Below are 27912 nucleotides of genomic sequence, written 5' to 3'. Positions count from 1 at the left end.
CTGCCAGGGAAGTCCAAAAATTATATATATTTTTAATTTAAAAAATTTTACACAGGATCTTGGTGCAAACCAATGCTAATAGCATGCCATCAGATTAGAGTATAAGAGATTCAATTATGAGCATTTCACAGGCAAAAATTAAGGGGGAAGAAAAACAATGATATGTGAATAGGGGAGGACCATTTTGGCAAATTCAGAACTGGCCAGACATTCTTGAGTATCCACCATGCCCTGAGTAGTGTCAAGGGAGATGAACAGACCTGCCGTCAACCTTCAAGGGACTCAGTCTAGTTTTGAAAAGACAATACAGACAGGCAGGACCAATCAACAAATACCTAAGGAGAGTGTGTTAAGTGCTAATCTCTATAATCTACATTCAAATGTGAAGTTTGGGGCAGGGGGAGAGGGCTCTGTGGACAGGATTAATCAAGGAAAGTAAATAGTTTTTTTGTTTGTTTGTTTTGTTGTTTGTTTGTTCAGTGCAAGGGTCAGAAACTCCAGCTCAAAAATTTTAAACCGAAAAGGGAAGTCACTGGCTCACATCACTGCCATGTTTCTGAAGCCAAGGAGTGGATTTCAGGTATGGCTGGGTCCAGGACTTCAGACCATGTTGTCAGGGATTGATTGCTCTCTGTCTGCTCTGCTGTATTCTGGGTGGGCTTCATTCTCAGATAGCTTCTCCCATCATGGGGTAATGATGGCCAACAGCCCCAAATCTACACTCCTACAGCTCAGCACCCCTAGAGTGCTATAGAGTGGAAAGGGGAGTTTTGGAGTGAAGTGACTTACCAGGGTCTAACGTAATATCTGTGAGGAGTGAAGGTAGAGTTCACACACACATCCATCTGTCTCCAAACCCTGAGTTATTCTTAACCACAGAATCATACTACCTCCTATAGAACTGTCCCCAAGCTGCAGAGGAAATGGTTAGCATTTTCTCAATTTTTAGAATTTTCTCATTTGAATTTTTTTCAGTCTTTTCTGACCTTTAACTACCACTTGTCTGAGCTAGAATCTGGTACAGTATGCAATCTCCAGTCAGTAAAGATTCAGGAAGCAGTTCCTATGTGCCCTAAACTAAATGCTGGGATTTTATAGATAGGAAACTTGTATGTTTAAGGGTGTGAGACTGAATATCATAATTTCATGGTGTTTCACATAGAACCCAGTGGCTTTTGAACATCTTACCACTTGAGTACATCTGAAACCCACAGAGGGAAGTTATTTGCCCTGGGCAAAAAGATAAGAGCTAATATAGATCTGGGCTACAGTTCCTTCAGGCTCCATGAAGAAATGTAAATGTTCCCAAGAAAAATAATATATTCACCTAAAATCAGTCATTCACATTTTACCTAGGTCTAGTTATATCTAAGTAACATCTGAGAGGGGTGATTTTTGCCCTGGGGAAAAATGTTAAGAACTAATCTTTGAGTTATAATGCCTTAAGGCTCCATAAGGAAATGTAAATGCTCCCAAGAAAAGGAATATATGTGCCTGATATCAGCCATTCACACTTTAGTTGGAATTAGCTCAAAGTGCTTTGAGCACATTTTCCCTGAGGTAATTTTAGAGATGGAAAGGAAGAGGGATCTGTGAGAAAAGCATGGGTATAGGGAAACTGCCTCCTGGCAGGACTTGGCTGGCAATTATTGATATGGTAGTGTTCACATCAGAATAAAGAAATACTGATGAAAGGGAGGCATCACCTTATTTAAGGAATGTTACAGGCAAGGCAGTGGGAATGCTGGACTTTGGGGACCCAGGTGGATCAATTTACTTTTGTAGAGGGGGCAGCTCCTAAACACTAACTCTAATACAAGGTGAGCTTGTATTAGAAAACTTGGGAAACTATGGAAAAGGTATGCTTTGCATTTTATTTGTATTGTTTTATTTCCTTTTTAAAAAAGTTAAATTGTATTTCTTTGTTTGGAATATGTACATCGGGCACATGGCTGAAAATTCCCAAATAAATGATTATGCAGGGAAAAGCCCTCCTTCTTCTCTATCCCACCTCCCAGCTCCCAGCCCTGAAGGTTACCACCGTTACCAGATTCTTGTGTCTCATTCCAGAGATATTCTATAAATATATAAGAAACGTATATACACATTCATTTTTCCTTTTGTCACACACAGACAGTATCTTGTGTTGTGCACCTTAATTTTTACTTAACCAGTGCATTTTCAATGGGAAAGATATTATCTTCAAGGGGGTTGTGAAAACTAGCTCTTAGGGGGTGAAAAAAAATCTTACTCTTTTACTGTATAAAGCACAGATATACATACGGTACACAAGCATGTGTATAGAATACATGTGGATTTACAGTTTCATGGGGGAGCAGTTAGGAAAATGTCTTCAAAGACTCCTTGTGGGAGGGCCAGAATAAAAAAATGTTGAGAAACACTGAAATAACCATATATTTTCAATATTGTCCCATATCAGTACATAAAGATAACCCTCATTTATTTTCACAGCTACATAATATTCCATTGTGTTAACACATCAGACTCTATTAATCAATCCCCTATTGACATATATTTTGGTTGTTTCTAATGTTTTCCTAAACGCATTATGTACGTGGTTGTTGATTATGTATTTAGTATGCTTTTTATTGAGGTAGAATTAATTTACAATAATGATGCACAGGTCTCAGGTGTGTTCAATTGGCTGAGTTTTGACAATTCTAGACAATCATGTAACCACCATTAAAAATAAGATATGGAATATTTTCTCCACCCTAGAAAGTTCCTTCATGCCCCTGTCCAATCAATTGCCCACTCTACTTCAGGCAACCACTTTCTATCACCAAGAATTACTTTTGCCTCTTCTCTGGGTGTCATATAAATGGAATCCTACAGTATTCTTTTATGTCTGGCTTCTTTTATCACAATGCATTTGAGATTCATCCATGTTGTTGAATGTATCAGTAATTTATTCCTTTTTATGGCTGAGTATTATTGTGTTGTATGGATATACCAGTTTGTTTATCCACTCCCCTATTGCTGGGTATTTGAGTTGTTTACAGTTCAGGACAATTATGAATCAGGCTGCTGTGAACATTCACGTACAAATCTTTCTGTGAACATATATTTACATTTCTCTTAGGTAAATACCTGGGAATAAAATTGCTAAGTCATATGGTGAATGCATGTTTAACTTTATAAGAGATTTCCCAACTGTCCAAAGTTTCCCCAAGTGGTTGGACCCTTTTGGTTCCCACAAACAATGGGTGAGAGTTCCAGTTGCCCCAGATTTTCCGCCAGCACCTGATGTTGTCTTTTGTATTGCAGTCAGTCTAGTGGGTATCTTTTTTTTTTTTAATTAATTAATTAATTAATTTCTTTTTGGCTGTGTTGGGTCTTCGTTTCTGTGCCAGGGCTTTCTCTAGTTGCGGCGAGCGGGGGCCACTCTTCATCGCGGCGCGCGGGCCTCTCACTATCGCAGCCTCTCTTGTTGCGGAGCACAGGCTCCAGACGCGCAGGCTCAGTAATTGTGGCTCACGGGCCCAGTTGTTCCGCGGCATGTGGGATCTTCCCAGACCAGGGCTCGAACCCGTGTCCCCTGCATTGGCAGGCGGATTCTCAACCACTGCACCACCAGGGAAGCCCCTAGTGGGTATCTTTAAACGTTTTCATATATCAGAAATGGTTCAGTATGAATCAAGTGCAACTTGAAAACAAAACTCACACCTACGCAATTATGTTTAAGAAATGCTGCAAACTCTGTCCCTTCCAAGGGTGTTACAGGGTGTTGTAAAGGCTCTGACAAGTTCCGCAAAGCTGTTCATTAACACAGTATTCCTCAATCAACACAGCACCCTCTTGTGTTATGTTTCATACTTTAAAAATAATTAATTAATTAACTAATTAATTTTTGGCTGCATTGGGTCTTCATTGCTGTGCGTGGGCTTTCTCTAGTTGTGGCGAGTGGGGACTGCTCTTCGTTGCGGTGCGCGGGCTTCTCATTGCGGTGGCTTCTCTTCTTGCGGAGCACGGGCTCTAGGCGCGTGGGCTTTAGTAGGTGTGGTGCAGGCTCAGTAGTTGTGGCGCACGGGCTTAGTTGCTCCACGACATGTGGGATCTTCCCGGACCAGGGCTCGAACCCGTGTCCCCTGCATTGGCAGGCGGGTTCTTAACCACCGCGCCACCAGGGAAGTCCCATGTTTCGTGCTTAAACACATTGGTGGAATCTATTGTGGGACTTTTACTTTAGATTCCCACTTAGCATCGCTTTGAAGCATGTGGTCATGTCCAGTAAATTAGGTCATATGATGCCAAGAGCATCAGAAAGTCCTCTTGTCCCTCAAATGCTTATCTTTATCCTACCTTTTCAGACATCTCTTCATTAGGACATATAAAAGCCTTCCAAAGCCCATGATTATAAAATTACAAAAAAAGTACAAATATCCTGGGGAAGTGGACTATGGGGTCTAAATCTACAGGAAGGTGTAAATGAATAATACCAGATCCATGATTCTGGCAGGTTTTGATAAGAGGAGGAGGAAGAGTTCTATGTCAAAGGCACCGGGGCTCCTGAGAGTCATAAATGGGAGTGAGGGGGAGGCAGAGACAAGCCCAGAAGTCAAACTTCACCTACTTTCTACACCTGCTGAGACTGCCCTGGAAAGGAGCCTCCATAGCAAAGGCTGAATAAATATTATGACTGGGATCACTAAAGCCAAACCAAACAAAACAAACCCCTTAAAAAACCCAACACACACACACACACACCCAACACAGAGTGGTTAAAAAGGAAATAAGAGATGCAGAGGTCAAGAGTGAGATCATGTCCCCCACCCAGAGGGGGACACTTACCGTAATGCAGGGATTCTCCCGCCAGGCACTGCTGACATCGGGCCAGGCTTTCTCTGTGTGGGGCCGTTCCAGGCATTGTGGGGTGTGGAGCAGCATTCCTGACCCTCGCTCATTCCACGCTTGGAGCACCCCCAGTTGTGACAACCACAGATGTTATTGTCAGATAAGAGAACCACTCTGGCGCAGCACATAGTAGGTCGTCCTTAAATTTTTGGTGCATGAATAAATAATGGCTGGTCCAGGGAGAAATGTACACCAGGATGTGAACTTCTTGAGAGCAAGGAGGGTGTCTGAGTTACTGTGTAAACCTAGCACCTACCATCGTGCCCGGCACACAGAAGGTTCGTCATCCATTCACTAATCTCCAACAGCTTCCTGCTGTATTTGGTATAAACCAAACTCCTTGCCACAGACTGCAAGGCCCTGCACGACCTGCCCCATTCCCTCCCTGCCCTCCCCTCCTCCCTCTCTCTCCCTCGCTCACTCTGCTCCATCCACACGGGCCTCCTGGCTGTTCCTCCAACACGCCAGGCCCCATCCTGCCCCAGGACCTTTGCACATGCTGTTCCTCGGCCTGAAACACCCTTCCACTAGATCTCCCAGTGGCTGGCTCTTTCTCATCACTCAGGACTGTACTTAAATGTCACCTTCTTTTTTTTTTATTTTTATTTTTTAAATTTTTTGGCCATGCCACATGGCATGTGGGATCTTAGTTCCCCGACCAGGAATTGAACCCGCATCCCCTGCATTGGAAGCGTGGAGTCTTAACCGCTGCACCACCAGCAAAGTCCCTAAATGTCACCTTCTAAAAAGAAGACTTTGCCAGCCCTCTGTTGCCCTTTACATGATGACATTTAGTTTCTTGGTAGCATTTGCCCATTTGTCAGTTTTCTGGTGTGTTTATGCATTTATGGTCTAGCTCATCCGCTGCCTTATCCCCAGGGCCTTAAATAGTGCTTGGCACACAGGAGGTGCCCAATGAATAAGAGTTGACTGATCACCTCCTGTGTGCCAGGCACTTCCTAGACACTGGGGACCCAGCTGAGAACAAAAGAGCCTCTATCTTAGCCCCGAAGTCACTCACATGAAGAGGCAGGGGAGGAATGAGGGAAGAATACAGGCAAGTAAACAAGAAAATTTCAAATAGTGAGGATTTCAGTGAAACCAGTGATGTGATAAAGAGGTACAGGGTGAGGGCTCCTCTCTGGTGAGGGGTCAGAGACGGCCTCTCAGCTGTTTGGGCTGAGATCCACAGATAGAAAACATTCCTGAATATGTGAACGCAGTGATAGATTCGGGGTGGAGGGGATAGGAGTTCCAGGCAGAGGGAACAGCTAGTGCAAAGGCCCTGAGGAGGGAATAAGTTTGGCTCAATGAATATTTGTTGAGAATAAATGAATGATAGAAGATTCTAGAAGGAATCGATTGTTCTGGTTTGGCCATGGAGAGCTTGCTTGTGGGCAGGGGGTTGGGGGTTGCCAGCTCCAATGAGGGAAGGGGGCTCCTGGCAGAGGGAAGGGCTCTAGCGGAGGCCTGGGCAGTTCTTGGTTCTGTTCTGAGAGTGGACAGGACCCAGCCAGGGGCCCTGGGCTCTCCTGGAGCCAACATCCAGGGATTATGATGAGAAGCAGTCCCTGAAAGTAGGGGAGAGGTCATGCGAGAGCCGCGGCTCCCCAGACTTTGGCCTTTGCCCACTGCCGGCTGGAAAAGCACGAAACATCTGAGATAACGGTCTTCCCTCCCCTCCCCCTAGCCTGCCCCCGTGTCACTGGCCCTTAACCCTGTCTGTCTTGCCTGTTCCCCAATCAGCACCTGGGGGTGGGCTAGGAGCTCCCCAGGACTATTTCAGCATCTTTTAGGGGTGGTGACAGAGCCACAGAGAAGAGCCGGCGGAGCCTGGGAGCCCTGGTGGTGGGGTGAGCCCCCAGCTCGCAGCAGACGCAGAAGTGGCTGGAGAAAGAGCTGGCCTGGCTCATGAATGGGGATTCAGCAGTTGGAAAGGTGAGCCCTGCACGGGTCTCCAGGTGAGGGAGGGTTTATGCCAGGAACCTTCCCCAAGCTCCCAGGGTTGGCAGGAACCTCACATCCCATTTTACAGATGAGAAGACTGGGGCCCAGAGGGAGAATGCAACGACCAAAATTGTGTCTCCATTCCGGGGCTGCTCCTGGTCTTTCTTCCTGGTTCCCCCGCCTTCCAGAAGGGGGGAATTTGGGCAGCATGGGAGTGCAAGAGAGGGCTATCTCCATCGGCTGATCATCCCCACGGGGGCATCTGTCTACCACTTCTTAAAGAAATTGGCTGTCAGGCTCCGGGAGTCTCTGGGTTGGCCCCAAAACACAGATTTGGAGACAGAAGTCCAGCAAGCAGGAGCAACAGGCCCGACCTTGGGGCTGGAGCTGGGATAGAACTGGAGCAGGATGGACCTCAGGGTGGTGTGCAGATGGGTGGTGGGGAGGAGGAGGGCTGCGTGACCCTCACAAATGTCCCCTCCTTGCCCCAGATGGCTTCCTCCACCAGTCTCACGTGCCCTATCGACAGCCTGGAACTCTTGGATCTCCTGTTTGACCGGCAGGACGGCATCCTGAGACACGTAGAGCTGGGCGAGGACTGGGGCCACGTTGAGGACCAGGTGATAACCCACTGCATTTACCCCAGGGCCAGAGCCAGCACCCCACTCAGCTGTGTGCATTTACTGCTCATGTGTGAGATTTTAGCAAAGCACGTTATTGTATGGAACCTCTCAGCGACACTAAGGGACAGATGACATCACCTCCTTCTTATAGGTGGGGAAAGCGAGGCCCAGAGAGGGGTGGTAACTTGTCCTGGGTCACACACACAGCAGTTTGGAGTTGGGTCCAGACTTAAACTTGGGGCCTGTGCCTCGACACGGTTGGATGTTGTTCCCGTGCTACCTGACTGTGTTCAGGCTCCAACAACACTGGGGGCAAGGAGCGTTAGCTCTTTCCGTCTTACAGAAAGGACACGTGAGGCCCAGAGAGGGTCAGTGGCTTGCCCAGAGACACACAGCTATCCAAGCCAAAACATAGGCCTCCTAATTCCCACCGTCCCTCTCCGTCCCAACAGGTCCTGCCAGGCCCGAACTCTGATGATTTCCTCAACTCCATCCTGGGTTCTGGAGAATCAGTGCCCAGCTCCCCGACCTGGTCTCCTGCGGCCAGTGACAGTGGCATCTCAGAAGATCTGCCCTCCGACCCCCAGGACACCCCTCCACACAGTGGGGTGGCTGCCACCCTGGCCAGCTGCCACAGCGCGGAGTCTGGCAAGGGGCCCTGCCCCTCCTACCATCCTGGCCCTGCCTGCCCCACCAGGAACCTTGGGCCAGTGGCCCAAGGGCTTGAGGCTTCCGTGGCCATAGACCTGGGTGAGCCCTATGTCTTTGCCAACTACCCTCCCCTTCTCCCAGGCACTGTACACGCAAACCCACCTTTTGAGATGGGTGTTGGGATGCTGTCATGGGCCCGTTTTCCAGGTGGTTAAGAAATGAGTCAGAGCCGCAAAGGTGGGATGCGCCCCTGGCAGGCTGGTTCCTGCCCCAAGCATCATTCTGGCCACCTCATTTTTGTACCTTCTGTGCCTGAATCACAGTAGATGCTCAGTGAAAGTGTGTGAGGTCATGGGATCCCAGGCCTTGGGGTGCTCCCCCTGGACCTGGAGAAAGGCCTGATGCAGAAGCCACCGCCAACAGGGTATCCTTTGTCTCTTGAGCATTGCGATGGTATGGGAACGCTTATTAGTCCCTTTGGAGACTTGACAAAACTAAGGCTCAGAGAGGTTTAGTCCCTTACTCAAGGTCACACAGCTCCCCCTAGTCGGGATTAGAACAAAGGGCTATTTGACTCTGAAGTCTGTGCTCTCCAGAGCAGCTCACCTACAGTGTGCCAGGTACCTGGTGGGAGGGAACCACAGGTAAATCAGACCTGATCCTTTCCTCGAGGGAGAGATAAGGCCAGGCCAGCTTCAGATCTAGCCTATAATCCTGGGCAATAACAGCTGCTCCCTCCTGGGTTGACAGTGGGTCCCTGACAATGTCCTGATGAATCTGGGTTCCCATCTTATGGTGGAGGGGAGACTGAGGCACCAGGTCTTGGGGCCCCAAGCTGTGCCACAAATCCCTAGCACATTGGGGTCAATGCTGGGAGCTTTGCTGGAGGAGGGAAGTAGAAGCTGGGAGCCCAGGGGACCCCTGCCTGACTCCCTCCCTGTCTCTGTCCCCATCTGCCCTGTCAGAAATGTGGAGCCCAGGCCTCTACGCCGGGGAGCAGGCTGAGCTGGCCAGCTCACCCCCGCACTGCAACCTCACAGTGAAAGACCTCCTCCTCTCTGGCAGTGGCGGGGACCTGGTGAGCAGTCCCCACCCGCCCCCTGGAGCATCAGAGGTGGGAGGGCGCTGGGGTTCATGGGGCCCCAATACCCCCCATTTTGGAGATTGGAAGACAGTCACAGACAAGGGCTGATTGTTGTCCAAGGTAAGTCCAAGTCACTTACTCTGACTTACACCCAGAGTAAGTCAGTGGGTCCCAGTCCTGAGTTCTCTGTCTCCTGGGCTGGGATACTTTCTACTATAGTAGTAGTATTAAAAAAAAAAAAAAAAAAAAAAAAAAGGCTAAAACTTACCAAGCATCTACTATAGGCCAGGCACTCTTCTAAATGCTCTTAATGTATCATCTTTTAATTCACAGCAACCCTGAAAACTGGGACTCTTATCTTAATTTTACGTTTGAGGAAATGGGCACAGAGAGGTCCAGTAATTTGACCTAAGTCACACAGCTGCTGCAGGCTCAATCCCTGGGCTGGCCCATTGCACACTGACCAAGGGCTGTCTATCTTGCCCTGGGGTTCTACTACAGGTAAACCAGACCTGAGAACCCAATTAGTACCTCCATTTTGCAGATGAGAAAGCCAACGCCCAGAGAGGTTAAGCCACAAACCCAAAGTCACACAGCAAGCAAGTGGCCGAGTCAGGATTTGAACTCTAGTTTGCCTGATGCCCAAAGTTGTCCTGACAACGTCTAAGAAAGAGCAGAACACCCCTCTTGACTTGAGAGATGTGCGGTGAGCACCAGCTGTGTGCTCAGCCTCTGGGGACCTCATGGTCAAAAGGGGACAACTGACTGCTCATGGAAGTGTACCCATAAGGGAGAGAGGCTGGAGGGGCATTGCAGGTCCAGGAAGGCTTCCTGGAGGAGGCAGAACTTCAGCAGGTCTTGAAAGATAGGAAAGGCGAATGACTGCTCTGGAAATACTAACTGGCTTTTGTAAATGTGTCAAGTTTAATACTGTTGTTCTGTGTGTGAACAACGTTGAGAAGTGGAAGACCTTATCCCCATTTTGCAGATGAACACGCTGAGGCTTGGATCCTGGAGAGAAAATGGTTGGGCTAATCCATGGCCTGGAATTCTGGGGAGTGGAGTTTGATCCAATGAATGTCAGGCTGCCCCAATCTCCACCTTTATTCCTGAGCCTCCCATTCCATGGTGTGACATTCCTAAGACTTGGCTCTCTGATGACACGATTCTTTCATTCTCAGTGTTTCTATTTCATAATTTAAATTTAATTTAAAAAATTTTTGAATAGGCAAATGCATTCACATAGTCCAAGTTCCAAAGGTACAAACAAGTAGACAGGGAGAAACACCCCTCACCCCCATTTCCCGGAGGCTCACTTAACCTGTGCCCTGTGTGTTGGATTTTCCCTTTGCTGTTGCAGACTGCACTGCAAGGAATTTTCAGAGCCCAGAGAAGTGCCTGGCATGTAGTAGGTGCTAAATACATAGCTGTCTAATGACTGCTTGTGAAACAAATGAAAAACTTGTATCTAAAGAGCAATTCCTGGAAGTGGAATTGCTGGGTCGGAGGGCTGTGTGCTGGTTCTTTGGAGCCCTAGTGCCAGTGGGGACTCTACAGCAGATGGATCGATTGTTTCTCAGACCTGATGCCTCTTTCATTTCCCAGAGGCCGTCACTCTCCCTGCCCTCAAAGCAATTCTCCTGGTTTCCCCACAGCAACATCACCTGGCAGCCCCCAACCTGTTGCGCCTTGGGACCGGGCACAGCCAGGAGCTGGTGCTGACGGAGGACGAGAAGAAGCTGCTGGCCAAAGAAGGCATCACCCTGCCCACCCAGCTGCCCCTCACCAAGGTGAGTCAGTGGGACCCCTGGCTCTGGAGCTCGCCCCCTTTCCTGCAGCTACTTGCCCATGAGTCTCACCTTTGGGTCTCCCCCACTAGAATGTTAGGACGTGTCTGTCACCAGAGCCAGAAAAATCATCCTCAGAGCCAACGCAGTAGGGGCTCTCTAGCTGGCCGCAGTCCCCACCCAGCCTATTCACTCAATATCAGTATCTGAGTTTGCTTTTCCAACTGGAAGACCTCTCTTAGTCTTGATAACTGGCCCCGGGAAAGGCGCTGTTCCCACAGATGGCCAGAAGATGGCGGGATTGCACCAGTGCACAAAATCCAGTTGCCAATACGAGACTGGGTTTGGGAGCTGGGAAGACCTTCAGGACCCAGGACCCCCCCTAGAGATTCTGCAAGAATTTCGGGGCAGAAAATCTGGTCTTCAAGTCATCATGGGTCTGCCCTCAAGTCCCTGAGTCTGGGATGGCTCCCTTGGGAGGATAATGGGGTGAAGTTGTGGGGTCTGGACAAGAGAGCAGACCCTCCAGACCGCCTCAGCCTGCCCCCCCTTGTCACTCTGCAGTATGAGGAGCGAGTGCTGAAAAAAATCCGCCGGAAAATTCGGAACAAACAGTCAGCCCAAGAAAGCCGGAAAAAGAAGAAGGAATATATTGATGGCCTGGAAACTCGGTAAGGCTGGGGTCCCGGGACACCACACTTAAGGGGGAAACTGAGGCCTGAGAGAGGGACGCAACGGAGCTAAGGTCACAGTTTTCAGGATCTGACAAAATTAGAGTTGTTTCCTTCTCTGGGAGAGACGATTTTTCACGTGAATTGCAAGGATGGAAAAAATGCCTAGTAAGGTGGTACAGGGCTCAGGTTCGAGGCCCCTTAATCCCCTAGAAGATGCTATGCCAAGAAGGGAGAAGGTATCATCCATCTTGTCCTGGCTGTTTGCCTGAAGATGGGACATTTACTTCCCTTGCTGAGCATCACTGGTCCTCAGAGCTGTCATGGCTTCCTTCGGTGGGGGAGAAGAAAGGCAGAATTTCCTCAGCTTAAGAACTGTGCACCCGGGACTTCCCTGTTGGCGCAGTGGTTAAGAATCCGCCTGCCAATGCAGGAGACACAGGTTCAAGCCCTGGTCTGGGAAGATCCCACATGCCACGGAGCAACTAACCCCGTGTGCCACGACTACTGAGCCTACACTCTAGAGCTCGTGAGCCACAACCACGGAGCCCACGTGCCACAACTGCTAAAGCCCGCGCGCCTAGAGCCCGTGCTCCGCAACAAAAGAAGCCACCACAATGAGAAGCCCGCACACCGCAACGAAGAGTAGCCCCCACCTGACACAACTCGAGAAAGCCCGTGCGCAGCAACAAAGACACAATGCAACCAAAAATAAATAAATAAATAATAATTTAAAAAAAGAACTCTGCACCCCAGGACTTCCCTGGTAGTCCAGTGGTTAAGACTCCACATTCCCAATGCAGGGGCCCAGGTTTGATCCCTGGCCAGGGAGCTAGATCCCACATGCCACAACTAAGATCCACGTGCTGCAACTAAGACCTGGTGCAGCCAAATAAATAAATAAATATTAAAAAAAAAAAAAAAGAAAAAGAACTGTGCACCCCAATCTCATCCAATCACCTCTCTCAACTCATTTAGGCTACTGAGGGACAGGCTCCTCTTTATTCTTTAATAGAAACATAAAAACTTAGCTTGCTCACTTTTTAAACTAAAAGTGATTTAATTAAATGTTACAGATTTGGGTTTTCTATTTCTTTTCTAGTCAATTCTGAGATGTCATATTCTTCTGGAAAGTTGTCCATTTCAAATTTACTGACATAAAATTGTTCATAGTTCTCTCCTATTATTTTTTTAAGTTCTGAATAATTTATAGTTGTGCCCTTTTTAATTACTCATGTTGTGTATTTGTGCCTTCTCTTGTTTTTTATCTTGGTCAATCTTGCCAGAAGTTTGTCTGTTTTATTATTCTTTTCAAAGAATGAATTTCTGGCTTTTCCTCCCACCCAGTTGTCTTTTTGTATTCTAGTTCCTTTATTTCTACTCTTAGCTTTATTGTGTCTTTAGTTGTGTTTTGTTTTGCTTTTGGTGGGGAAGATCTATTCTGTTGTTCTTTTGCTAATTGTTAAATGTGTATGTTCAGCTGGTTGAGCTGTAATAAGGTTATACATTTTGGGGGACTTCCCTGGAAGTCCAGTGGTTAAGACTCCATACTTCCACTGCAGCAGGGCACAGGTTTGATCCCTGGTCAGAGAACTAAGATCCCGCATGCTGAGGGGCCAAAAAAAAAAAGAAAAAGAGAAAAGGTTATACATTTTCCTCTCAGCACTGCTTTAGCTGCATCTCACACATTTTGGTTTGTACCATTTGGTCCCTAGGTCTTTCTTAATTTACACAGTGGATTCTTCTTTATCCCATGAGTTATTTAGAAGGAGGGCCTTTTAGTGGGAGAATTTATTCTCTTCCCTGGTTGTGATATGAGGGCTAGCATATCCTCATGCCATGATTTGAGTGTTTTGGTTTTTTTTAAAGATTTTTTGATGTGGACCATTTTTAAAGTTTTTATTGAAATTACTACAATATTGCTTCTATTTTATGTCTTGGTTGGTTTTTTTTTTTTTTTGGTTTTTTTTTGCTGCAAGGCATGTGGGATCCTAGCTCCCAACCAGGGATTGAACCCACATCCCCTGCACTGGAAGGTGAAGTCTTAACCACTGGACCGCCAGGGAAGTCCCATGATTTGAGTGTTTTAATTCTACATCTGAGTGGTCTGGGCCAAGACAGCATTAACAGATGGATGCAGATGGGAAAGGTGGGGTTCCTGGACTGGACCCCAAAACCCTAGCTGGAATGATCACATTGTCTTGTTCCGCAAATGTACTCTGCTAAGCCCCTAATCAACTTTACTTCATGTCAGTCCCCAACTGCTCTATGAACTAGGTAACTGTATCTCCACTTTACAGATGAGGGGACTGAGGCCAGACAGCAGAGCACCTCAAGGTCACAGGGAGGGTGAGGATTGTAACTCGGGTCTCCTTGGACTCAGTTGCCATGCTACTGCATCTTCTCAAAGCATCACTGCCTGAGTTTGGTGGTCCACTTCCAATCCTGGGGGCTCAGACCGGAATAAAGCCCCCACACCAATGCAAAGATGGTACCTAGGAGCCAGGCAGAACTGGGTTCAAATTCTGGCCTTGCTACAGACTTGCCAGGGTGACTTTGGATGAATGACTTCCCCTCTCTGGGCTTCGGTTCCCTGCCTGTACAGTGGGGCCTCACAAAGAGATGTTAGTTTGACCTGTTGGTGACAGGCATATTCTGAATGTCACTGTGATGTTGCCCCTGCAGGATGTCAGCCTGCACTGCCCAGAACCAGGAACTTCAGAGGAAGGTCTTGCATCTTGAGAAGCAGAACCTGTGAGTATTGGTCAAACCGGGGCAGGGAACAGGGGGAGCTGACCCCAGAGTCCCTTGCAGGAGAGGTGGACATGGGCGGACAGGCTGTGTGACGGCAGGGCAGAGCAGGGGGTAAGGGCTCCACCTAGAAAGGGGGAAGGCTGCCGAGAGAAGGGGTTTTGGGCTTGGGCCCTTGAAGGATGTGTAAGAGTTCACTAAAGGGAAGATGCTGCCGGTAGAGGAAATGGCATATGAATGTCTAAAGGCTAGGGGTATGGTGTGCTGGATAACTGCAGGTGATTCCATCTGTGGGTGCATTTACTTAGTCAGTTTTTTGGGGGGTGTCATGGATGATGCCATTACAGGGGTTTGTGAAATAGCTTGTGATAACACTTTAGTTGTGATGGGAGGAGGTGGTATTTCCTCCCCCCGTCGTGGTCAACCTCCCGATTCACATTTTGAGCTGTTGGATGTCTGCTCTGGTGGCAGAGAGGACTTTGTTGCATTCATTCAGCTTTGGGGAAGAAATGTATGCCTCTGTCAAGTTGTTGGGTGTTTTTTAAACCTTAAATCTTTTATCCCCCTGCATATATACATTCATCTTGTCACAAGGTCGGTGTTGCCTCCATAATTGAGTTAATACAAGCTAAATTTCCATCTTCTGTGATGTCCTGTTTGAAGTTTAAACAGCTTGATCTATTTTTTAAAAACCTATCAGCATATTCTTCTTGTGTGGACAGTGCTTGGTGCCTTATTCTTTCATAGAATCGTCTGTTTGCAAATAGTGAGGGATTGATTCTTTTTTTTTTCCCTAATAAATGTATTTATTTGTTTATTTATTTATTTTTGGCTGAGCTGGGTCTTCATTGCTGCGCGTGGGCTTTCTCTAGTTGCGGTGAGCGGAGGCTACTCTTTGTTGCGGTGCGCGGGCTTCTCATTGTGGTGGCTTCTCTTGTTGTGGAGCACGGGCTCTAGGCGCACGGGCTTCAGTAGTTGTGGCACGTGGGCTCAGTAGTTTTGGCTTACGGGCTCTAGAGTGCAGGCTCAGTAGTTGTGGTGCACGGGCTTAGTTGCTCCGTGGCATGTGGGATCTTCCCGGACCAGGGCTCGAACTCGTGTCCCCTGCATTGGCAGGCGGATTCTTAACCACTGAGCCACCAGGGAATTGATTGATTCTTATGGTGGTATTTAGAAGGGAATTTTAGTTCTTTTCTTTCTGTGCTATAATGTAGCTATGTTTAAACTTTCCAACCAGGTGGTATATTTTCTACTAACCTGTTTTTAACCTGAGGAAAATTCTTGAGCCATTGTTTCCAAATAGCTTCCACTGAGTATTTGCTACATTGGCATACTTCTAGATCAAACTGTATGGCCCTACTTACTCAATTTTTATTTAGCATCTACTCTGTGCCAGGCATAGGTCTGGACACTGGGACCCAGACAGTGAACAAAACAGACCCAGCCCCTCCACTTAAAGACTCACAGTCTACTGAGAAACAGACTCCAGACAAACAAAAATATATGAAAGATCATTCAAATAGTGATAGCCACTGGGAAGAAAAATAAACTAGAGGGAAGGGGCTAGGGAGTGAGGGGGGTGCCATTTTAGGCAGGGAGGTCAGATAAAGTGACATTTGAGATGAGACCCAACAGATAAGAAAGAAGCAGCTACAAAAAGACCTGTGGGGGGTGGAGCGGGGGAACAGTGTCCTTGGTACAGAGAGAACAGCCTGTGCAAAGGCCCTGGGGCAGGAATGCTTGTGTGTAGGAGGAACAGTGAGGGGCTGTGTGTCTGGAGCAGAGTGAGCGAGGAGGAGAGAGGGAGGAGGGGAGGGCAGGGAGGGGATGGGACTGGCTGTGCCAGGCCTTGTGGGCCTCGGGGAGGACTTGGGCTTTTACCTCCGAGGGAGATGGGAACTCTGGGAGGGTTGGGAGAAGTTGACTCACATTTGAAAAAGTGTGGAGCATGAACTCTAGAGGAAGCAGGAGAAGCTTAGGGGGACCAGAGGCTGGGACAGGTGTCCAGGCGAGCAGTAATGGCAACCTGGATGGAGAAGGTGGGGTGGCAGAGAAGTGGGTGAGATGTTCAGTGGAGGTTTATTGAGGGAGCTTCTGGGACTTTTAAGAGCAGTGGGGTCTTCAGGGATGGACGGGATTCAGACTTCAGCCAGGCTGGGGGACCCCAGGAATCACAGGGAGGCAGGTCAAGGCTATGTAGGGATCAACCAAGTCTTCCTGTTTCCACTAAGGTCCCTCTTGGAGCAGCTGAAGAAACTCCAGGCCATCGTGGTCCAGTCCACCAGCAAGTCGGCTCAGACGGGCACCTGCATAGCGGTGAGTCCTGACCCCCAGCTCCAAGGGGCTTGTCAGCCTTGGCAGAGGGTCCTGTGGGGGAGGTGAGTGTGAGTAGGAGCACGGACGGCCCTGAGCCCCAGCTCAGGCACGCTCCAGTCTTCTGGGCCTCAGTTTCCCTGCCTATGAGACGAGTGTGCTCAGGGGAGGGGGAGGGATGGGGTGACCCTGCCCCCATCTCCACCAGGTCCTGCTCTTCTCCTTCGCCCTCATCATCCTCCCCTCCATCAGCCCTTTCGCCTCCAACAAAGCCGAGAGCCCCGGAGACTTCGTGCCTGTACGAGGTAGGTGGACCGGGGGGTTGCTCCTCCCTCAAAACCCCTCTGGGCTGCCCCGTGGGCGCACTCCCCTTGGCTCCCCAGCCCCCATACTGGGCCACTGGGGGAGGGGGAGGAGGCCCCCTTGCAACTGCTTCCTGAGGCTGGGGGCTAAAAGAAAGAAGGGAACCAGCCCCCCAGGCCATCCCTCACGACCCCCCAACCCTTCCTCAGTTTTCTCCAGAACTTTGCACAACGATGCTGCATCCCGCGTGGCTCCCAAAACCGTGCCAGGCTCCGAAACCCCAGGACATGGGCCCAAGGCTGCCACACTTCAGGAAGGGTCTCCAAGCAGCCCTCAGGAGGAATGGGGATCCCGGGACCCGCCGGCTCCGGACAACTCGACGGAGGATCTGGACAACGGGACCCTGGTCCAGGGCAACTCCATGAAGGAGCTGGACCGGACCACCCTCCTAGACTGTGCCCAGCCTGAACAAGCACTCGGCCCAGGGCGCGTGGGGCTGGAGGCGGCAGGGGGTGAGCTGTGAGCACCACGGGTACGTGTCCCCAGGCCCCTCTAGTCAGGGGTGCTGCAGTGGAGACAGGCACAGGGATCCGGCGTGAGGGAGAGACCCCGGCGACGGTGTCAGGATGGAGACGCACAGACTCACAGCTACAGACCCAGGGACCCAGGCCCATGCACAAACTGATTCTCAGACATAGACCATAAGGCCACAAAGCCTGAGAAATACACATACAGACCCAGGTGCAGAAGGAAACAGGAAGACACACACAGACTGATCCACAGACCCAGAGAGATAGGCATACACCAGGCCTCGGTAACTCCCCGCTCGGGGACTCCTTCCTGCCCCCTGGAACACAGGGAGGAGGAAGCGGCCAAGTCTGCTGGGACCCTGGCCCTGGAGCACGGGCTGAGCTCTGAACTTTGGGGCCGCCATGGCTCACAGCCATTCCCTTTTTCTAAGACTGCTATGGTCCTTAATAAAGTATTTTGAGAGAACACGGCTGGCATGGAGGTGGAGTGGGGTGGGGGCTGAATTAGAGTCTGGGGCTCCCCAACCCACAGAAGGAGGGACCGGGCCAGCCTAGGATAGAGGAGTGAGGCAGGGGGTCCCTTGACCCCCAGGCTGGAGCGGTGACCAGAGAGGTGCCGGGGCGTCTTCAGCACCTTGGAGAGCGGCGGCGGGCGGAAAGCAGGGCGCACCAGGAGTGCGAGGTAGCTCTGGCCCGCCCCCCACCCCCACCCCCACCCCGACCCTTCCAGGGTATTCGCGGAAGGCCTGCGGCAGTTGCCTTCCTGGGGGGCCGGGATCCCCACCCTGCTCGTTTTATGGATGAGGAGACTGAGGCATCGGGAATGAAGGGACCTGCCCAAGGTCACAGCTGGGGAGGACTGACTCCAGCTGCACCTGTGCTCTTCCTTTAACGCGTCACCCTGGCCCTCCCCAAGCACAGGTGCCTGGGGGTTGCAACTGCGATCAAAAAACGCGGCCTCTCTCAAGGGGCTCACAGCCTAGTAGCAGAGGGCACATAATAAAGAATCCCGCAAGTCAGAATTACAAACTGAGGACTCAGCAAATGTCAGCAGCTGGTAAGGCCCTCCTTCGCCCCCAGGCCTGGATTGCATGCCCAGGCACACATCCCAGGGGGTGAGGGGACCACACAGCCCTGCCCCCAGGGACTAGGACCCAGGGCAAGGTTGTGGATGGCAAACACAGACTCAGATGCAAGAAATTCTTTTATTGCATTGAAGGCTTTTCTGGAAGCCTGGAGGAAGCCAGGTGGACCCACCCTTCTTCCTCCAGCCCCAAAGGCAGTGTGAGCTTCTATTGTCTGTCCTGCCATGAAGTTTGGCTCCTAAATGATGGCCCTGCCTCCCTTCCCTCCTGGAGGGACTGTGAAGGCTGTCCGGGGGTAGGCAGGGGCTGGAGAGTGTGAGGGCCCAGGGGTCAGAGGAAACCACAGAGGGCCTGGCCACACCTCCCAGGAACATCCTGAGTCAGAGGCTGGAGCCTGGGGTTGGAGCAAGTACGGGGTGGGGGGGGTGTCAGCTCCAAGGTCAGGGTCCAGGGGGGATGCTCCTTCCCAGGCCCCCTCCAGAGGCCCCAAGCTAAAGGGAGGTGCAATGGAGGGCAAGTCTGCCCCGGGGCCTGGAGCCCAGCTCTCAGCACCCTGAGGTCTCCCCCCAAGGACAGAGACAAGTAACAAAGTGAAACCAGTAAGAAAAAAAAAAGAATCCATGGTTTCTACAAAGAGCCCCGCCCTCCCCAGGCCCCCTGGTCAGCTGGGAACCACCTCGGTCTTCACTCTTTTGGGGGGCCTGCGGGGAGCAGGACTGTCCAGCAGCTCCCTTTTGGGGCTGGCGGGCCCGGAGCCGTTGTGCTGGGCGCCAGGCTCAGCTGTGGGCTCCTGCTTGGGGCTGGCGGGCGCTGGGCTGTGGAGCTGGGCGGGGGCCTCCTCCTTGGGCTCCAGCTTGGGGGTGGGTGGGCGGGGCAGGGGTGGCAGTGCCCTCTCCAGCACGCGGGGGCCGTCCCAGGCCGGGATCTCCAGGCCCAGATGCTTCATGAGCCGGGTCATGACCTCATCTACATAGCCGTGGATACGCAGGTCTGCGTGGCGGTCCTGCGGGGGGTGGGGACCGGTCAGGCGGAGGGAGAAGGCTTGGGGGGGCGTGGGGTGTCAGGGGTCACGGGTGGGCTCCAGCACGTACGTGCTTGGTGGGCTGAAGGTTGACGATGACCAGCCGGCCTCCACGGCGTTTGGTGGCGAGGGGCAGGTTCCCGCTGGGCCGGATTTGCAGGGAGGTGCCCAGCGTGATGGACAGGTCCGCGTTCCTGGGGCCAGGAGGCGGGATTAGCCTGAGCCCCTCGGCAAGGGTCTCTGCAGCCCTCCTCCTGCCCCACGAGGCTGGGGGCGGGCGGTCTCCGACACACACACCACCCCACCCTTGCTCAAATGCCATGGCTTCACTGCTCTGCTGACACGCCGGGGCCAGCCCTGGGAGGCCGGCTCACACAGCGCCCATCTCTGCCTGGGGGCCGGCTTGCCCCAGCTTCCAAGCTGCCCTGAATCCTGCCCGCCGCTTCCCTTCCGCCGGAGCCACCCCACCCCGTCGGCAGAAGTGGAGTTGCTGATGTGGGTGGGACCTTCCCCACTTGGACTCCTGGGTTCCAGACCTGGCTCAGTCACTTCCTGGCTGGGCAGTGTGGACGGAGGTGTCAGCTTGCTCCAGCCTCGGTATCCTCGTCTGTAAAATGGGCCCCGAGCAGCACCCACCCTGGGCTGTGGTGAGGATGGTGTGTGAGGCCTCTGGCCGGGGCCGGGGGTATGAGGGCTCAGTACACAGGAGCTGCCATTGTTACGGGGGAAGCGAAGCCCAGAGAGGGTGTGGGCCACCTCTTTCCTGATGTCTCCGGGGTTGCAGCTGGCTGTGTTTCTGCCCCTCCCCTGCCCACCCCACCCTGGGCTCGGCGGGGGTCAGACCTGCTGGCCTCATCGGCCAGAGTGAGGTCCCGGTCAGGCAGGGAGTCTTCCCAGTCCAGGATAGTGTCTCTCAGCTCCCCCCTGTATGGAGAGCGGGGAGTCAGCAGGGACACTGGCCACCTCCCCTGGGGACCAGGGCGTGGGGAGGGGCCGCTTACCTGCAGGCCCGCAGCCCCCTTGACTTGGCCACGGTGCAGAGCCGGCCGGTGGCCTTCAGGCCCATGCTGCCCACGACGGCGTCCCGGACGTACTGCCTGTGTCGGGAGGGGAGGGGTCAGCTCCCTGCCTGCTCCCAGGTGCCTACCCTGCGGCCCCACCTGGGTGGCTCTTGCTTTTTGCAGGCAGCTGTTCTCCCAGGAAAGCGGGGGCCACATGACCAGAATCTAAGCATGAGGGGACATCTGGCAAACCCACCACGGGGGGGGCAGAGGGGGCCTCCCACAAAACAGCTGGCCTGGCTGCTTCAAAAGGTCCACAGCTCGGAAAACAGAGAAAGGTCGGGAACTGCTCCAGGTAAAGGAGACTAAAGAGATGGGACACTGGCATGCAGAGTGCCACCCCGGGTTGGACCCTGCACCAGGGGAAAAACAGCAACAATGGGAGGGAACACTGGGAACACAGATTGGGGATCGAATAGTCGCGTTTGTGGTTTTTACATTTCCTGACTTCAGAAACTGCACCGCGGCTGTGGAAGAGAATACCGTGGCTCGTGGGAGATGTCTAAAGGGTTTAAGGGGCAAAGGATAAGGAAATCTGCCCCTTGAACAGTAGAGCAAATCCGAACACAGAGAGAAGAGGAGAAACAAATTGTGGCGAAATGGTAACATTGATGAATCTAGGTCAGGGTCAGCAAACCATAGCCCTGAGGATCAAATCCGGCCCTCTGCTTCCCATTTTCATAAATAAAGTTTTATTGGCACACGGCCATGCCCATTCCTTTAAGTGTTCTCTATAGCAGCTTTCATGCTACAGAGCTGATAGTCACGACAGAGATAGTCTGGCCCACAAAGCTGAAGGTATTTACCATCTGGCCCTGTACAGGAAAAAGTTGGGGATCCCCGGTCTAGGTGAAGTATGAGTTCATTGTATGGTTCTTGTGAGTTTTCCACCAGACAGAAGTTTTTCGAAATAAATTTAGAGAGAAAAAAAATTTGTTTTTTAAAGTTGGGGCCCCACCTGTGCTCTGGTCTCAAGAGATTCCACCCGCAGGGGAGCCACACGCACCCACCACACCTGAGTTATTCACACCCGTAAGGCTGCTGGCCCAGCAGAGGGAGACACGCCCAGAGCCCTCCTGTTCCAGGAAGGCTCAGCCTTCCCAGAGCCAGAAGAATGCCCCGTCACACCCTGTTACGGGCTGAGTGGCGCCTCCCAAGTATTTTGGAATAAGACCTTATTTGGAAGTAGGGTTGTTGCAGGTGTACTGGGTGGGTTCAGATGAGGTCACATTTGAGTAGGGTGGCCCCTCACCCAAATGACTGGTGTCCTTATAAGAAGAGGGGACACAGGGACTTCCCTGGTGGTCCAGGGGGTAAGACTCTGTGCTCCCGATGCAGGGGGCCCGGGTTCGATCCCTGGTCGGGGAACTAGATCCTACACGCTGCAACTGCAACTAAGAGCTCGCATGTGGCAACTAAAAAAGATCCCGCATGTCACAACGAAGATCCTGCGTGCCGCAACTAAAGCCATAAATAAATATTTAAAAAAAAAAAAAAAAAAGAGTAGGGGACACAGACACACAGGGACACGGAAACGTGATAAAAGAGTCAGAGGCTGGAGTGATGAGTCTACAGCCAAGGATGGTTGGAAACCACGAGGAGCTGGAAGAGGCAGGAAGGATCCTCCGCAACGGGGTTCAGAGGGAGCACGGCCCTGCCAACACCTTGATTGTGGACTTCGAGCTTTCAGACCCATGAGACTATCAGTTTCTGTTGTTTTAAGTTACTCAGGTTGTGGCAGTTTGTTACAGCAGCTGCAGGAAATGAATACACCTCCTGGGAGGAAGATACGCCCCCAAGTCCCACCCTGGGAGGGTCACACCCTCGTCTCTGGAAACATCAGGTTCAACTCACAAGGCCCTCCTGCAGAGCCCGACCTGGGTCATCCACGCCTTGGGCCCCCGCCCCTACCCTCCGTGGCACTCACGTCTTACACTTGACACATTCTTCTACAAACATGTTTCCGTGAAGCTCTGCCAGCTTGTCCCTGTGGGAGGAGAAGGAAGAGGCTTAGTGGAGGAGATGCAGAGGGCTCAGGGCTGGAATCCCCCCCAGGACCAGGAAGAGGGGATCTCGATTCTCCAGACGTGCCCGCCTAGCAGACACTGACAGTGGCAGCTGAGCACCAAGCATTTCTCCTGGCTGAATCGCCACAGTGGCCTTGAGAGGGAGGGGCTGCCATCAACACCCGTCTTCCAGATGAGGAAACTGAGGCTCGGAGAGAGGGGCAGCCTGCCCAAGGCTGAGCGGGGCTGGACGCGGGGTGCACCTGGGGAAGCCGGAGCGCACGTGCAGCCCGTCCACGTTCTGGCTGACCAGGAAGCGGAGGAGGCCCACGCGCTCCAGCTGCACCAGTGCCATGTGAGTCTTCGTGGGCCGCGCGTTCTCAAAGGTGGTGTCGAACTTGGGGGCCAGGCCCTGCTCCTCCATCGTCCAGACGCCATGGGGGCCCCTGAGGTGGCAGGCGGGAGAGACAGAGAGAGCTTAGGGATCAGGAAGAGAGGGGACAGAAAAGGAGACAGAGAAGAGGAGACAGAGAAACAGAGGCAGAGAAAGAGAATCAGAGAGAGACAGAGTGACACAGTCAAAGGAGGGGGTGGGGGAGGAAGGAGGGAGAACGTGGTACACAAGGGCAGAAATTAACTACTCAATTCCACCAACACTTACTGCTGCTGCACTGAGCCTGGCCCTGCGCTGGGTGATGCTGGGGCCCTAGGGGACCCAGGCCCTGCCCTCAAGGAGTCCTCCATCTTGTGGGGAGAGACATAGGTGGACACAGACCCTCCAGCTCTGTGGGGCTGGGGCAGAGGGAGGAACCCGGGGCTGGGCTGGCCCAGTAGAAGCGGTGAGGGCTCTTTGTGGAACTGTGGGAAGGCTTCCTGGAGGAGGCTGAGCTGTCTCTTGAACAGACAGGAAAGGGCCGGGCAGCTCAGACAGAAGAGGTAAGCAAAGGCCAGGGGGCTGGCAACAGCCTGTGAGTGGTCTGGGGGCTGCAGGGGCTGAGGTTGGAGAGCTGATCCAGGGCTAGGTTGGGAAGAGCTTTGATTTCCAGCCTGAAGTGCTTAGAACTCTCCTGTGTGGCAATGGGGAGCCATGGCAGGTTATGGAAGGGGGGTGAGATTCACACCTTAAAATTCTAACATTCCTCCAAGAACAAGGAATCTGCTCTTCTGCTGTTAGGAGTCTGCTCCGGGGGCCTGAGAGGCCTTAGAAAGAGAGTACAATTGTGATAGGCCTGCCCTACGGGGTAGGGTTGCAAACTCAGCACCTACGGGGGCCACTCGGAGGCCATCAGTTAGAGACCCCTGCTTTTCAGCAATGAGACTCTTGTCTAACACAGCCTGCCTAAAGTTAGACATTATCTGTCCTCACACCCTCACTTACAGGTGAGGAAACTGAGGTCCAGGTGGTTAAGCCACTTGTCCCACCAGAGGTCTGACAGAAAAATATTTGCAAGTGAGTATGGAGCTAATTGTCCTTGATATCAATTCTCCCCTTTTTCTCTGGTAATAACAGAACCCCACTACTTAGCCTTGCACAGTGAGCCTAGACGAAAGACTACATTTCCCAGCAACACTTGCAACTAGGTATAGTCAGGTGACCAAGTTCTGGCCGGTGGAATGGAATGCTGGGTGTGATATAAAAGGACATGCTCCAAAGGAAGGGTCTTTCCCATCCCCAACACCCCAGGGGACTGACAGATCACCCCAGACTCAGCGGGAGGGAAGGCGGCAGGAGGGGTTCCGATGGCCACACATCTGCGAGCTCACAGGGAAGCCCTGCCTTGACTTCCCTCCATGCGCACGGACCTGAAGTCGGGGATGCCTGAGGCTGTGCTGATGCCCGCGCCCGTGTGGAACACCACGTTGGAGGACTGCCAGACCAGCTGTGCCAGCTCCCATACCTTCCGCTCCAACTCCTCAGGGGGGTCAAAGACCTGTTGGGTGGGAGAGAGTGGAAGGGAGTGAAACAGGAGGGAAGGGGGCAGGGCACAACCTTTAAAAGAGTGACACAGCCGTAGGACGTAACAAAAACTGGTTAAAGGTCCAAGATGGCGGAAGATTCGACTTCCAGTAGACCTGGAGCCTCATTATACACTCATTGTAATACCTCAGCATATGCTAAATGTATTAACACCCACAGGTGTCAGGACAGTTCAAAGGCTAACCATAAATGGCCAAAAAGTGGGCGGTGGCCCAATTCCTGGAACTCCCCACCCCTTCCCCGAAATAGTTGGAATAATTCTCCCACTCACTAACTAGTCTATGAAATTACCCAGCCCATACAAACTAACCACGCCATATTTCGAGGCCTCTCACCTTCTGATGTGGCCCCAGGGCGGAGAAAGTGTCTGGTGCATGGTAAGTGCTTAATAAATGTTTGTGGAATAAAGTGGAAACCAGGCAGAAGAGGAGTGGGGCTTCCCACCACCTGGGAGCTCACTAATGCCTGACTCGGAAGGGACGCACTAGCCTTTGTGGGGCGGGGGCAATCTTCTCCCCCGTTTACAGAAGAGAGGAGACACAAAAGGAAGTGACCCCGCCAAGGTCTCAGTGTATGGTGGGGACTTCCTCTCGGCGTGGCTGGAGGGGTCTTTCTGACTTACATCCTCCAGGTTCCTCCCCAGCTCAAAACCCTTCCTCATCACACCCTCATGACGGTGTCAGCTCCCCAGCTTGGCACTTGAGGCCCATCCTGGCCTGGTTCTGGTAACCTCTCTGGCCTAATCTGTTCTCCAAGTTTGTTTATTCCCACCTCCGCGCCATTGCCCCGGTAGTGCCTTCCGCCCGGAACTACAGCCCCTGGTCCCCCATCAGAACTTCAGGACTTCCCGACGTGGGTCCTAGCCTCAGTCCCAGCCTGACCGACCCGGAGCTGGGCGTGGTCGCGTCCCCAGGCGCGCTGGGGCGTCACTTCCCGCCCCCTCCTCACTGGGAAGTCCCTCCCATTGTCTAGCTTCAGTGTCTCCTGATACTCCCAGAATGCCCGCTGCCAGGCGGCCCCGCCCAGCCCACGGCCCTGACGACGGCCGTCGGGACACCCAGCCGCGCTCACCTCGGGGAGGCCGCACTTGCCCTTGTCCGCGTACGGCGACAGCCCCGCCGCATAATTCACCGACATCCTCGAGACCCCAACGGGAACAATAAAGTTTCCCTTGTTGCAGCCGCGTCCGCCGGAAACGGGGTGGGACAAGGAAGAAGGAGGAGCCGCCTTCTCATCCTCCGTACCCGGCCTCTTCTCCCCAAGGCGCATGCGCCTCGTGCTGACGCCTCAGTCGCCATATTAACTGCTGGCAAAGAGCAGCCAGCTTCCTACCGTGCTGGGCATGTGGAGAGTGGCGGGAAAAGGGCTGTCCAGTGACCCGAGCTGGAAACTAAGGGACTGCCCACGTGAGAGTTCTCGAGTCACCTCTAAAATGAGGGGCGCAAGCGATCGTTTCCCTCTTTCCCCTTTTTACAAATGAGTAAACTGATACTCCCCTTCCCCGCACCCCACCCCTCACAGGACAGAGCCTGAGAGAAGGGACCCAGGACTTATGCTTCGAGTCCAAGGTTCTTTCCCCTGCACATTTCATAAGTTTCTAAATTTACAAATGCAGGGTACCTGTGCATGTGTGCGGGGGCCGCAGGGGGTGGCAATTTGGGGCTTCACTAGGGAGGGTCACGGGCGCCACTCTAAGTTATCTGAACATTATCCAGGTGGATGATTATCAGTCAGCAGGACAGGTCCTGACTTCACCAAGAGGCTGGGGAAACTGCTCACACTCACTGGGGCTGGAGGCCTTGAGGACTCATTTAAGAAATGTATTGTTTACTGGGGAGACGCTGGAGAACACAGGCAGCACCCTGTGGCGGGGCAATGGTGACTTAGAGTGAGTGGGTTGTAATGAGGGCACTGGGCAATGAAGGAGCTCAGAGGAGGCGCCTGACCCAGCCTGGGGGCAACCAGCAAGGCTTCCTGGAGGAGGGGATGTTGCAGCAAAGATCTGAACAGTGAGTACGATGGTGGTGGGGAGAATCAGCCAGTTGGGGGGTGACAGGAGGTACAGAAAGAGGGCTCCTGGCATAGGGACCGCAAGTACAAAGGCTGAGAAGAGAGGAAAAGGGTGGCTCATTCCAGAAACTGAAATCCGTCCAGCCATGGTCGGGAAGAACATCGGTGTCTTCCCACCAGAGCCCCTTGGCCAACAGACAGCCCTGCTGCCAGCCTGTCTCCTCCCTCTGTTCATCCCCGGCCCCCTGGGGCAGCTGCCCGCTCAGAGCTGATCAGGTGTCAGAACTGAGAGCTGGGAGCTGCTGGTGCGAGCTGGTGGCCCAGCTGGGAGCAGGTAACCAGAGCTGGCAGTGGACACAGTGGCCTGGTGCTGGAGTCACTGGAGCTGCAGGAGGTAGGAGGGGACGGAGTTAAGGGAGGCCTGGGATGGAGGCTCCCCTTAGGGCCTCAGGCTCCTTGCCCCTGATCCCTGGCATGTGGGAGAAAGGAAAGGCTGGTGTGTGTCCCACCTATGCTGAGGCACGCTGACACCCACACACACACTCATTCATGCGTGCACCTCCCACTTCCCAGCCTTTGTGCTGTTTAGGGTACGTACCCTCTTTTTCTGCTGCTGCAGCTCAATATCCTGCCCAGCCATCAGGCCCTGTTCATGTATCATCACCTCTTCCAGGAAGCAGCTCCCTAGATGAGGGTACTTCCCCCTCCCCCAGCCTGCGGATTCCCTCCTGCCCAGGCAACCTGCGGACTCCTCTCTTGGGTGTCAGTTACACCCTGCCCTGGGTGTGATTGAGTCCGTTAGACAGGAGTAAAGAAAAAGGGTGGGGTGGGTGGTGAGTGAATGGGTACATTGATTGAATGGGGTAAATTGAAGGGGTGAATGAAAGGATGGGCAGTAGATGGATGGGCGGGTGGATGGTAGGTGGGTGTTGGCTGTATGGGTGGGTGCATAGGTGGATGGGTGCATGGATAGTTGAGGGAGATAAGTGGTTGGATGAGTGGTTGGGTGGGTGGATGGGATGGTGGGTGGGTGGTGGATGAAGGATGGTTGAAGGGTGCGTGGAGAACCATGAGAAGATGAGTTGGGTGGATGAGTGGGTGGGTGGTGGCCAGTGGGTGATTGGATGGATGAGTGGATGGTGGGTGGATGGGCAGGTGGATGGTGGGTGGATGGTGGATAGAGCACTGTTGAAGGGTACGTGGAGGACCGTGAGAA

General features: G+C 52.4%; 3 protein-coding genes across 22 annotated transcripts in view; 2 read left to right on the top strand and 1 right to left on the bottom strand.

Moving 5' to 3' along the window:
- The window catches only part of CREB3L3 (cAMP responsive element binding protein 3 like 3), a gene marked incomplete at its 5' end in the record, with an annotated part of 39718 nt that extends 21717 nt beyond the window's left edge, over positions 1-18001 (top strand). The window contains 11 exons of one of the 3 annotated variants that reach the window (XM_082381692.1): positions 481-580; positions 6672-6813; positions 7314-7442; positions 7898-8195; positions 9062-9174; positions 10836-10970; positions 11532-11638; positions 14324-14392; positions 16621-16705; positions 16911-17007; positions 17215-18001. In XM_082381692.1, coding sequence (XP_082237818.1) covers positions 6787-6813; positions 7314-7442; positions 7898-8195; positions 9062-9174; positions 10836-10970; positions 11532-11638; positions 14324-14392; positions 16621-16705; positions 16911-17007; positions 17215-17528 — 1374 coding nt within the window. In that variant the 3' untranslated portion in view covers positions 17529-18001. Of the gene's footprint in view, positions 1-480; positions 581-3620; positions 5005-6671; positions 6814-7253; positions 7443-7897; positions 8196-9061; positions 9175-10835; positions 10971-11531; positions 11639-14323; positions 14393-16620; positions 16706-16910; positions 17008-17214 lie in introns of those variants that run through there. The other 2 variants (XM_082381693.1, XM_082381691.1) reach the window with 2 other exon arrangements.
- Positions 18002-18726: 725 nt separating this feature from the next.
- On the bottom strand, positions 18727-25919 carry SIRT6 (sirtuin 6). Of its 10 annotated transcripts, XM_082381710.1 has the most exons (9): positions 25758-25908; positions 24512-24639; positions 22972-23154; positions 22630-22689; positions 20643-20738; positions 20485-20565; positions 20178-20350; positions 19712-19835; positions 19442-19623 (listed from the first exon to the last, which is right to left on the bottom strand). In XM_082381710.1, exons 1-9 carry the CDS (start codon positions 25821-25823, stop codon positions 19587-19589), a joined length of 948 nt encoding a protein of 315 aa, XP_082237836.1. In that variant the 5' UTR covers positions 25824-25908; the 3' UTR covers positions 19442-19586. The 10 variants fall into 10 exon arrangements, with proteins under 10 accessions (XP_082237832.1, XP_082237838.1, XP_082237836.1 ...); XM_082381706.1 differs by lacking the exon at positions 20178-20350 and having other exon boundaries at positions 18727-19623; positions 25758-25907; XM_082381707.1 differs by lacking the exon at positions 19442-19623 and adding an exon at positions 23830-23908 and having other exon boundaries at positions 19722-20350.
- The window catches only part of ANKRD24 (ankyrin repeat domain 24), a 27278-nt gene continuing 24013 nt past the window's right edge, over positions 24648-27912 (top strand). For 3 of the 9 annotated variants that reach the window (XR_014241755.1, XM_082381650.1, XM_082381645.1), the window contains exon 1: positions 26017-26695. Coding sequence is in view for 2 of the 9 variants with exons in the window: in XM_082381648.1 (XP_082237774.1) it covers positions 24968-25063 (96 nt within the window). In the remaining 7 variants the exon portion in view is untranslated. Of the gene's footprint in view, positions 25064-26013; positions 26696-26744; positions 27091-27912 lie in introns of those variants that run through there. The other 6 variants (XM_082381653.1, XM_082381649.1, XM_082381648.1 and 3 more) reach the window with 5 other exon arrangements.

Source organism: Balaenoptera borealis (genome assembly GCF_965194805.1).
Source record: "Balaenoptera borealis genome assembly, chromosome: 2".
In the NCBI taxonomy this organism is placed as follows: Eukaryota; Metazoa; Chordata; class Mammalia; order Artiodactyla; family Balaenopteridae; genus Balaenoptera; species Balaenoptera borealis.
This window is presented reverse-complemented; position numbering and strand designations above follow the sequence as displayed.